This window comes from Ischnura elegans, chromosome 3 (genome assembly GCF_921293095.1).
Source record: "Ischnura elegans chromosome 3, ioIscEleg1.1, whole genome shotgun sequence".
NCBI lineage: Eukaryota > Metazoa > Arthropoda > Insecta > Odonata > Coenagrionidae > Ischnura > Ischnura elegans.
The window spans coordinates 58,601,482-58,614,105 of record NC_060248.1 but is presented as its reverse complement, the minus strand read 5'-3'; the positions used below and the strand labels follow the sequence as shown (position 1 = coordinate 58,614,105).

The 12,624-nt window shown below is 37.8% G+C and overlaps 1 protein-coding gene across 1 annotated transcript in view; it reads right to left on the bottom strand.

Moving 5' to 3' along the window:
- The window catches only part of LOC124155860 (pancreatic lipase-related protein 2-like), a 51,515-nt gene extending 39,553 nt beyond the window's left edge, over positions 1–11,962 (bottom strand). Inside the window, exon 1 of the mRNA XM_046530013.1 lies at positions 10,638–11,962. Coding sequence (XP_046385969.1) covers positions 10,638–10,680 — 43 coding nt within the window. The 5' untranslated portion in view covers positions 10,681–11,962. The remainder of the gene's footprint in view (positions 1–10,637) is intronic.
- Between the last annotated feature and the right edge of the window lie 662 nt (positions 11,963–12,624).

Sequence of the window (12,624 nt, the reverse complement as noted above, 5' to 3'; positions counted from 1 at the left end):
GCCACTCCAAGATCAGATTAATGGACCTTCCATGTATTCAAAACAACCGTGCAAAAATTTACCAAGCGCCAAACCTCATGCCATAAGAGGTTAATAAATACTTACCCAGACAGGAATGGAATGTTTCAGCTCTACCACTATGTGTCATCGTCGGTATTTCGATGGTCTCTTTCTTTCCTCACCACGGCTCATTCGCGGTCGCTTAGTTCTTCGAAGAATTTTCAACCTCTTTTCACCTTCAACCTTTTGAGGTATCGTTCGACCTTGAATCCTTCGCGTGCAGGCCGGCCGTGTATCCTGCCCATTAATTCAAAGCCTTCCAAAAACTATCTTCCTCTTGAGACGATCCAAAGGAAATTATATAGAAATCTGCGTCTAAATACTGGTTGGATTTGAATTTGAAGCATCTCTGTGGGTCAAAAACAATTTTACATGACTGCTCACTGTCTTTACGGGGTATGAGTATTTATTCTGCTGTATCAATGTAAGGTTATGCCGATTCTATTGCCAGTGTTATTATTGAGCTTACTACGTTTCTTCGTATATTATAACGGTTATATATCAGCAGATTTTCTTCAAATCGTTTACCGAAGACCTTAAGTTTTCATTTTTATCATCTATAGAATTAACATCTTTAATCTCTCCGGTAAAATGGCAAAGCACAACGTGAAATTATTAAGGAAAAATCCCCTAATGCTGCAGTTAAATTCAGTAAGTGAATTAAATAAAATAGAAGAATAATTTTATTTGATTCATATATTATTTGCTTTAAAATTTAAGTACATATTTCGATTTTTGCGGATGTAGCTTTTTTACAGTTTACAGAAGAGAGTTTTTGAGATGTTGTTCGTAAAAATCTTAGAGGTAAATGTTGAAAAATATTCAGCTGAGTAGGAAGAAAAATCAGTCGAATAATCATTAGTAATGTTTATATTTAATTGCTTTTTCTATCCTTATAACAACGTCGAATACCGCTGTAGTAAAGGCATTAAAATTTGAAAATTAAACTGTTATATCCCCAGTAACAAATAACTTATTTTATTTGCAAGGGACAATTAAAAGTCTTAAAAGACGGATTATAGTTATTAATAGTAAGCTACTGAGATCACGAAGGTGTGCAGTAATAGCGTTGGTGATTTGTACTCGTGCAAGAATGAAACATGCTTTAAAATAGTAACTATCACGTTGTGATAGACGCATTACTCGCAATAGGCCATGGTTCCCTTTCCTTCGATTATCTAAATAAGATTGACGTATCCGAAACACGTTGTTATGACACGATGGATACTTTGACAGCGTTATATAAATATCCTTTTTGTAACATCACTGCTAGTTGTAAAAAAGCGTTGCACAGATATCCAAGTTGAAATATCTGTGATATTAAAAAAAATGTTATCCCAAACTTTATTCATAGGTAGCATATGTTCTGTATAGAATTGAAGAGCACAACTGTTTTTTTTTGTATGTCTGGGGATTACCAGAAATCATAATAAGCACACCCATTCCCTACTCATTAGTTATTGTGAATATATTTAAGTGATTTTGTAATATGGACCTTTATGTCCATTGTTGGATATTGCTGCAACGTTGTTTGGCCAATACTTTAATATTTGATACATATCCATGCAACGTTAATTGGCTTACCATGGATATCTCACGGATGTCATACGTTAGCGCTGACAACGTTCACTGGATGTTATTGGGATATTTATATCTGCTTGGGAAGCCACCAAACTAAAACAATATCCCGAAAAATTCTTTATCGCATTGCTGTCGCGAAGCGGAAGAATAAGTTAGGCGTGTATACCAATGGTCAAGGTTATCTTGCAGCATTTTAGCGTCTCGTGCCAGCATCCGCTTCATTAGCCTACCTTAAGGATTATATTATTTATGTAGACAACTGAAAGAGAATCATTATTGGTTTGTACTTAAGTGTGTACGCGTAAGCCAGACGCTTTCAGTGAGATACTCCTTTGGTGAGAATATGACTGTCAATTAATATGTCCTCCAAATTATTTTGTCCGCATGTCTTCCTGTGGGGAAGCTTCAATGCCTTAGGAGCGAAGTCTCTCTGTTATATCCTCCCAGGTATGTATTTTCATTTTGCGGTCAAGGGACTTGCCAAATAATGTTTTCGAAGTTTTTTGTTCCTTCTGGTTTCGAGTTCCCAGCAGATTTAAACAGGAATAATAATTTTACATGATTTTTTTTGTTTTATTTCCCACTGAACCGAATTTGTCGTCAAGTATTGGCAAATTTATTTTATTTGGACAGAATCTTCAAGATCAATTCCGAGCACTGTAATTTTTAATGCGGATGAATTTATTCAGACTATTGCATGGATAAAGTTTGGCAGCTTATATTTTGCAGCATCCTCTTTCAATTTTTAACGAACTATTTCATGGAATATCCAGGTTAAAACAATATTCATTATTGTGAATTGTGGTTTAAGTTCATTTTATTTCCTAGACAATGTTCAAAACAGATAGTATCTTCAAATTCAATTCACCAATCAAGGAAATCCTGGGTAGAGGTCGTCTACATAACCTAATAACAGGGAAAAAAACGTTCTAGATAATAATACTGACATTGCAATTCCTTCTTTATTTGGCCCTTTCTTCATCTTTACTTCTTCTATCATAGTTTAAGGTAATTTCAATCAACCCAAAATGATAGATTTATGTCTTGATTTCTTCATTTTCCTTAACTATTTCCTCCAATTACAGCCTTACAATTCTCTCATTCCCTTTCGCTAGTTGCGTCGTGGGTGAATTTGATATATTATCCATGGATGGGCAATTCTTTATCGAGAGGGTACGTACGTAAGCAGAACTAATTTTTTCAAGGCGAGAAGCATTTTACTGGTTACACATTTACCCTTAGATTGCTTTAATTGTTCATTTGTTCGAACGTGAGAACGAGATGTGCCGTGAGAAAAAAAATCTGCTCACAGTTGAGACCGCTGACCCAAAACGGGCACACGTCACAGACTCTAAAGAAAACTGGCTGGTTTTGCACATGGTGCCTAACTTAGAGGGGAGCGTGGTTGCCTAGTCGATAGAGCGCTTGTCTAATGTTTGATGCCGGGTTTCAAATTCTCATTGAAGCCAACAGACACCCAAACAAAAACAATAATTCTCTCAGTGGGACTTTGCTCCCTACCCTGAATTATGTGACATTCACACATCAATGGCATAAAAGATGCAAGATACTGTCCGGCGTGATACGGTGGAAATCTTTGATATTCAGCTTATTAAAACAACTTATCTGTTTCCACACTTATTTTCACCGACGATAGTTTCGGCAACTTGTGCCTTGACAATGGCACAAGTTGCCGAAACCATGGTCGGTGAAAATAAAAGAGTGTGGAAACAGACAAGTTGTTTTAATAAGCTGAATATCAATGGCTTAGTATAGGGCGACCCAACTATCCAGACTCTACCCCAACCTATCCAGAGGAACCCCCGGGTTTAATCCTTGAGTGAATGATTACAGCGTTTTCGTGGTCACTGGACGCCAAATTAATGTCTTCGGATTAACTTCCAATATCTTAACTCATACACATCACTCGTTCAGGTACTTATTTTGTCGCATCAATTTTTCATTTTATTCAAACTAATCCTGTAATTAGGCTTTTCCTCTGCGATTAACAAAATGGGAGACCAGGCTATAGGGATCCACAGCCTGCAGGTTACTACTGGACACAATCAAGGAAGCACCAAGATCCAATTTCCCCGAGTGAATTTCCGGGTGAGAAATACTTGAAATATCTACTTTTCATTTATGATTTCAATTTTTATTTGTCTTCAAAAGAATTAAAATATCATCTATACGTCACAGATTATAATAGTGTCTTCCATTTTTTAGAATCTTTTCCTTCCCCTCGATATCACTTGGCTGAATTTCGGTGCATTGTTAAACTGAGAGTATCATATAGCGAAAGGTGTCATTTCCAGTTGTCATGGTGAAACACCGAAATATCCGTGCGGCTTTCTTTTTTCATGTAATGTATTCATTAGTGCGGAATTTTTGTGAACCGCCTTCATAATTTTGTTCCGGTCACCGTAGGAGAAGCTTTTCACTTTCGGTGCGAGGTTGAGTAATGTGTCACTTTGGTGATTGTGATCTTCCTCTGAGCAGAATGCTTCGATGCGTTCAAATCGACTTTGGCGACTGCTGCATGAAATCATTTAGTGACCGTTGTTGACATTTTTGAAAGGCTTTAAGGAAACGCATCACTTACGCTCGAACAGTTTTTGTTCGCAACGAATTTTTCGTGTAAAGCATTCTCAATCTTTAAATTTTCCAGCAATACAATCATTCAAAACGTGCCTGCATCTCAACAATTTTAACTCAGCTTTTTCTCAAACGTAATTTCATATTTATTTTTTGAGGTCCAGGAAATTTTTTTTAAAATTTGAAAAATAATTTGGAGATAAGTCTTCCTTAGATAAAAGGGAACTATTACTTACAAATGGAAACAAAATAGAATAACAGTAAATGTCATTATTAACCTTCGTAATGATCAATTTCACTTCTGAATCGTTTCAAAATATCGTCAAGTTACATTTGCAACAATTGGCAAAGAAATCGAGATTAAACTACGATAATTTGGTTGACAGCAATAGATAATCCACTCAATTCCCCCTGAAATTTTCAGGATAGCGGCATACATTTTTTTGAGTAATTTCTCGCGGAAAATAAAAGTATGACCAGCCGCAGGCAGTAATTATTTACCGTTGAGGGGAAAGGATTGTATGGATGAGATTTAATTCGGAAAAGTTAGCAAAAGATGAGTTTTTTCGTAACAAATTGTATGAAATCGAGATACCGGAAGCCTGTATTATTGTAGTAAGTGATTGATAAGGGAAATATTATACGGTTTAATGTCTTATTCTTACGGCAGTATTATTACTGTCAACCAAATTATCCTAATCTTTTTTCGATTTTTTTCCAATCGTCGCAAATGTAAATTGACGATATTGTAAAATGATTCTAAAGTGAAATATGTTATTGACGAAGGTTAATTAATACATTTTGTTTTATTCTATCTTTAATTCATTTGTAAATAATTGTGTTCTTTTATCTAAAGAAGAATTACCTCCAATTTTTTTTCTCCAAATTTTCAAGGCGTACATTAATTAAAAATGCGCCTGTATCTCAATAATTTTAACTCGGTATTATCTCAAATGCATTTTTTTAAAATTTGAAGTACAGGAAAATGTTGGCAAGACTCGACTCAATATACCGTGAAACTTTCAGAATAATGAATTAAATTTCAAATGAGTAATTTCACGCGGAGAAAGAAAAAGATATGACCGTTAGCAGGGAGTAGAGCGTCATCTTTACCATTTCTGATTTTGAAAGGTTTTCACATTAGAAGAACTTCATAAAATATAAGCATGCTCACTTCCAATGTGTTTTTTGGGGGTAATAGATATGGTATTAAATACATATCTGTCAGCATTTATCTACTTGCATCTCAAATATGCAAGTTAAATTTCAAATCAAATTAAAATTAGAAATCAAATGCTAAAATAAAATTTATAAATCTATAATAAATGTAAGCCAGGATGCACTTCTTGTGTTCTGAACATTTGAAAGTTGTTGCTTATTGCTGGAACTAGTTGTACGTCCTGCAAAATGTATCTTAAGATGACGCGCCACTCTCGCTTTTCGTTACGTATCACTAATTACTCGTCAAAACTCATAACACCATCTTTATAATTTCAGGGTGGATAAAATGAACATTTTCCAACATTTTGCGATGTCTCAAATTTAAAAATTATACCTCGTCATTTTCTTTGACGCATATTTTTAAATTTGAGATGCAGCCAAATTTTGAAAATGGCCTATTTTATATGCTTTGAAACTTGCGTTACGACACTATTAGTTATTAACGAGGATTTTTTAAGAAATAGGGTGGTTTCCTTTTATTTTTTATTGCCTAAATCGAAAGATTATTACTCCTGGAGTACGTATTTCACGCTTTTAGATTTTTAAATGACGATATCTATTTTTCGCGATTAAATGAAAAGTGAAAATTTTCAAGCGCACGAAAACGCGACGCGTAAGTAGGAATGATGGGAAAAAGTCCGTGCGACGCATTTCTGGTTCCCCCTCCCGCCTTGTGAGGTGACCTTGATCGAGGCTCTGAGCGCTGATAGGACGCAGGATGCTAGCGGGTAGCTGAGTACCTTGCTGGCTGGTAGCGCTTAGCTTAAAAAAGGTTTATTAATACCTTATCAAACGAAGAAAACTTTCCGACCTAAGCCAGTTTTAATAGGTGATTATTAAGACATGTTTCCCTGAGCTCTGTGCCTCATGCATGCATTGGTAATCTCAGACGATGCAAAACTCCTATCTACTTAAGTATAGTTACTAGATCCCTGCGACGTCACGTGGAGTGGCATCGCATGGGCGCCAATCTGGCCTTTTTCAAATGAGGATAAAATTGACCATTGCCATTCGTCTAAACCGGTATTTCTAAAACCAAATAATTTGTACATCATGAATACACTAATGGTGGGTAACGAATCGCAATCAATGCCTTTCGTTTTCTTTGATGAAGGAAACTACCCTATTGGGGGGAAAAAACTCGACAGTTTGACTGGGCGTGGTACACTCTCTTAAGCAGTAATTCTTTTTACCATTCTTTCAACTGAACGATTAGACCTACACAACCAAAGAGGCATGTTATCCGTCAGATGTTAGAACCGTGGAAGTCACCCAGCAGTGAGATAAAAAAGTGTCTGCCGTCCTCAAGCGCAAGAATAAATCTCATGACGAACCAGTGACTCGCCAACAATGGGTCGTCTTTCAATGTTCTCTGGTGGCAAAGTGTCGAGGGAAAACTTTTTTTTTAAATAAGGGAACATGGAGCATCTTAACTTTTGCCGTGACACGTTTTCTCTATTTGGAGTTTTCTTTTTTCGTGGATAAGCGCCAAAGAGTTGCTGTCGTTGAAGGTAACGGTATTGCACTCTCTGATTGCTTTCAAAATGTGACGCCCGGGTGTCTGGAGTAATGACGAAGGTTAAGTAAGGCTTCTTCCGTGGAGAAACCTGAAGCAAAATATCGCTAGAGTTCTATGTGAAATTGTTTTTTTTTTCCAAAAATAAATTTTTAGTTAGGGCTCATCTCAACCCGGTTATGAATCAATTTTGGGCCGACTCTCAAAAAATCAAGTATGACTTGCAGCGTCAGTGTCTTTTATATATTTTTAGACAAAGTTAAAAAAATTATATTATCCTATTTGTTTGCAGAAATAATTAAAATATCGAGGAATTTTTCCCTAAAAATAACAAATAAGTCATATGAGCCGAAACTTTCATGCGTATCCATTTTTTAAAACTTGATATTTTCATACCCTACTCTGAGCTCCACAGCACTGATCTGCGTGAATAACAGGACGCATACCAGGAGATATTTTTTTGTCGATGGGTCATTAGTACGAACGTAATAATGGAAGACATACATTGTTTCACAGGTGGATACAACAATCAATTCAATTATGAAATTTTCTTAGGCTGGATTTTCTACTAGTAATACGAACGTCACACTTGTGGTTATTTGTCATAATTTAATTACTTGAAGTCTTGTCCAATATGCTGGGGTAACAATCGAAATATTGTTTGCCTAAATAACTTCACAGAGTATTTTTATGAATAAAATATGGCAAAGGAGACGGGGATTCATCAGTAAAATCAATATGTAATTGGGAAGTAATAGTGTTAATTACTGGCATTCTTAATTGACGGCAACGTACCTATTGGTTTATTTATTTCTATTATGTTTCACAGCACATGAAATATGTTCGTAAATTCTCAATTTCGTACAATTGCTTGGTGAATGAGCTCCTGGTTAACAAACCTCGGTCTGAAACGTGCCATAATTTTCAAAAGATAATGAACAATTAAATCAGCGCGGGATACATGTTTTCCCATGTTTGCTACCGGTTCGTCGGGAGTGCGGATATGTCCTTCCCTTTGACCGATATGCTTGCTTATCACTGCATAATGACTCCTGAAGTTCCTCAGTCTTGCTTGAGAAGGAGAAGGTAAACGTCGACGTAAGTGGGCACAGTGAGGAGAGGGTTAATGAATGATATCGGGTGGGTACGTATTCAAATGTAAGTTGTTAGTAGGTCTTTATCCTCCATTACCTTTGCCTTGTGCAAAGGTCGACAGAAATAGCATGCTATTAAAAGAGTCCTCATCTGCCATAACTTCATCTTTACCGCCATACAAGTGTATTTGCTTAATAGGACGCATCCTACCGTCGACCGTTTTTTCGCGACTATTTTCTTCTTCAAAACTTACGCTAACATCTTCCAATTTTCACGATATAAAACTATTATTTTTATGAATGAATCACTCAGTTTTAAAAAACCGCCAGTGTAGCTTTTGTCAGTTTTCCCGGGGTCCTGTGAGGTTTTCTCATTTTTTGACTCACTTTATCTCACTTATGCACATAAATTAAACCTTATATCTCTTTTTTCTGTTCTTTTGATAAGATAACCAATTGAACTGTTTACGTGTCCTGGCAGAAGCGGCATAATCCATTTTATATCCGTCCAGGGCTATAAGTGTTCTCAACAAGCTCTGTTTTTATCTGTTTATACCTACTTAGAACTGGTAGGTGTAATTTCCTGTCGTGAATAGTTTCCCTCTCAGTTCTTAGTTTGCTAGCGTGTTGGTAATAAAGGTCTCAAAATCCACTTCTAACCGGAATGAGCTTTTTGTTCGCTAGGCTATGCCGGAGCTACTAAGTCGCTGTAAATATTTGTTAATGGATTTAAGTATAAGCGAATCGTTTACTAATTTGCCTACATTATTTGACGTGACCGAAACTGTTTTAAACCCAATAAAATATTTTAGTGCCTATTTATGAGAGAATTCCATGTTTTATAAATTGACTCCCTTTGTTTGATTTTCCAGTGTGTAAAAATACAATGATTAAAGTAGAAAGGGGATCGGGTTGGTGTGGTGGCTGGAGTGTTGGCTTCCCAACTCGTGGGATTGGGTTCCAATCCCGGCGAGAATTTTCAGAGACTGACCTATCCCTGCTTGAATGTGATGGGGAGGACATTTCAAGCGCAACACTTCATCCATCGGATGGGGCGTTAAGTCGTAGCCCCCTTGGCGCCTTTCGTTAAGAGCAGGCAAATGCCGACGCCGGGTTTCTATCCACGCTTCCCTCCATAGCCTTCCCTATGGCGCAAATTACCTCGAGTGTAGGTCGCCTCCACCAAATGCCGATTAGTATAGAAAAACAACAGAGCATTTTTTCTTGTAACTTTTAGTCCTGATATGTGAATGTTTATCCCTCTTCTCTGATAAATAAAACTTCCTAATAAAATCACTAGATTAACTGCTTATGCTTGTATTGACTGAAGTTTTTGATAAATATAATATTAAATTTTAATAACCTATATTTTTCACAAAATATGAAACTTTATCTCAAAATAACGAAATATTTATTGTACCGAATTAACTCTTCTTAAAGACAAATTTACATCTCTGGGAAATTAATCAGAATGCATAATTCTTTTTGAAGGAAAAGAGAAGCGAAGAGAATATTGTGACCGTAAAATTTCTATATTGGAGCGGTCGGTAGTCCTTGAGATATTAGATCACAGAATGTGTTTATTTGGAAAGTATAGTAAAGGAAAGTACCAGGCTTTAAAACTATTTACAATGCCATGGCATTAGTGGTAACAGTTCTTTACGTAGTTCCTCTCCTGGCAGAGTGGGCTCGAGAATTTTTTTTGTCTCGATGTATTTAGGAAATCATATATGTAAGAAATTTGAGATCAATGCCTGTTGATTTAATTACCCAGTTTAAAAAAGTAGGTCAGTTGGTAATAACATGCTAAATAGTTTCAAATGAAAGAAATTAAACAAATGTCAATTACTTATGTTTCTTTCGATCTTATTTCCCAAAAATTCATTCTATTAAATTCCATTATCGCCAAGGAAAAAAATTTTAAACAGCATTGTGCTTGGTTTAGAATATCACATTCATTGATCTATGTATTCTGCCAGTTAAGTAAATATTTGGTAAAAAATTGACAGAGCCGGATTTATTAAATAATTATATTTCATCAATCGATTTTTGATATAACGTATAGTTTGTAAAAGTTAGTGTAGCAATAGTCAAACTCTTTCATCGTAACAAGTATTTGGATTCCTTATTGAAAGAAAAATCATTGTTCGTAGCTGGGATACACCGCCAGTTACTTGAGTTCAATCCAAATGTGTAATTTGGACTACATAATAAGCAAATTATCGTGATCATATCCTCCAGTGACCGAAATTTCAATTTCTATCCATCTGGTTTCCTCAGGATGGGAAATCAAGAAGGAAATCTGGCCAAAGCGTGGCGATCAAAGCAATATACACGAAGGAGACCCGACAGAATGATTGGTGTATCCGTCCAATCTTGAACTAACGCTACAGCATTTTAATTTATGCTCAAAAAGTCACGCACTTAAACGTGTGTCTTTTGTCAGTTTTTGTGGGCAGTTACGCCGGGGCAATTAATAGCTCGCGAAAAACAGAAGAAATCATTGGTGTGCATTTTAGAGAGTTTAGTTCAATTGCATTTCTGATATTTTCAATTTTTGGACGACTTACTTTGAATCAGGAGCAGCAGACTCAACAGCGACGTCGCTTGCATGTCGACAGCCCAACTCTTCGTATGCACCTCAGATCTGCACCGTGGAGTCTGTCAGTACCTCGTATGATTTCATACGACTGCAAAACAATATCTCCCTGGCCACTTTTGAACACTATCTCTCCCAATAACTTTGGCAACCCCCAGACCTAATTATCAACAACACAGCTTCTTTTCTATGTGGAATGCACCTTTGTACTTCTTAGTCGCCTCCCTATTATGCTTGCCCTGCGCGGTTATTTCTGCTTAGCTTCTTCTACGTCGAGCGTTGAAGTCTCCGGAGAAGGCGTGTCCTCTCAAGGTTGGATGTCCTCCTCGAGAGCTACTTGTAGAGATGATATTACTCCGTCAACTTCTATCTGCTTATGATGATTGTAAATCGGTGTAAATATGGTCGGGTCTGCCTGGTCAATTTAAATTGCTACCGGTGAAATGAATCCATCGGTAGGGCTGAACATTCAATCGTTGAAATCTCCGCCGTAATAAAAAAATGTTAACTAAGAGTAAACGTGGGTGGATGACTAACGTAATCTCCTGGAGAGGAACAGATGAGATCAAAATTTCTCCTAATAATTCTACCTATCCCGCAACTCACATTAATCACCGATTGTGTGCCTCTCTGGGAGGTGCCTTGTGGTCAGTACGATGGCTCTCGTTTGACTAAATCCGGTGCCCGCCGGTTCCCTCCCGGCAAATTCGGCGAAGCTTCCACTTCACAAGGTAAACCGCGGTTGAAGGTTGACGGGCTCACAGAGAAAGACAGTCCTATATACAGGGGGGGATGATTGGATCGGTAACGGAAAGCTTCGAGGCCTGCAACTCGTTTTTCCCTACCCCTTGAGCGAGGAACACCCCGACGATTGTTTGGAACGGACTAAGAGTTCGCACGCTTCAAAGTGTCCATTTATTCCGGCCCGGGAAGAGAGGGAAAGAGGAAAAGTATGGGTGGAAGTTGAGGAAGGAGGGGAAGCGGGGGGCGATAATCAAGGGAGGGAGAGGAAAGGGGGACAGCGACACGGAATGCTTTTTTTTTTTAAGTCGCCCCCCTCCGCGCGAGGTGCCTAACCGACCCCGCAGAAAATTACCGTCGCCTTGACCACGGAGAGAGGCGGAGCCATGATAAGTGAGGGAGCATTTAAAACAAAGGATGTCCACCCTCGACCCCAAAAAGGTGACCTGGGACGATATGTATTTCCCCGCGCTGTGTTTTTTTTGTCTGTATCTACACCCGCACCTTCCTCATCCTCCTAAGGGATCGGAGACCTAGAGGGAGCTTCCCGTCACCCCGCGCAGCGCCACCGGTGACCGGAACGCGAATGAGGTCCCACCGCTAGTAGTGCGGCTTACAGAACGTTGGTCTTTTCGTATGTTTGAAGCGCGGGCTTTCCCCTCCTTTCCCTCCGGCATGCGCCCATCCCCCACCACCTTTCCCCACCCCCCTCCATCTCCATCCTCCTCCAACCCTCACCATTAGATCTCCCCCGCTTTGCCGATTTTAGATTGCCCATCACCTAGACCAGTGCGATATGGCGATCTCTCTGCCTTGCAGACCGACCTCTACTTGCGATGCAATGGAATGTCTTGAGTCGATTAGACGTTGTCGATGCTCTGAGTTTATGTACTAACTTTTTGTTAGCAATGCTGACATCAAATCGAATATTTGTGGTAGTAGATTTAATAAAGGGTAACTTCAGTGACTGTATTTATTGTTGTTATTATTATTATTAACCGACGGAAATTTAAACGTAACTATGTCATTAGAGTTGTTTCTAAGCATTTCTTGATCTGTCTCTAGCCGAAAAACAATATCAATTGGGGGTTTTCAGTGCTTAAACATTTCTCCAAAGAGTGTGAAAAACATTTTACAAATCCCTAAAAAAACTCAACATGCTACATTTTTATAAATATTTTTTATTAGGCCTGTTGTTTATAATTCTCATAGTTTTT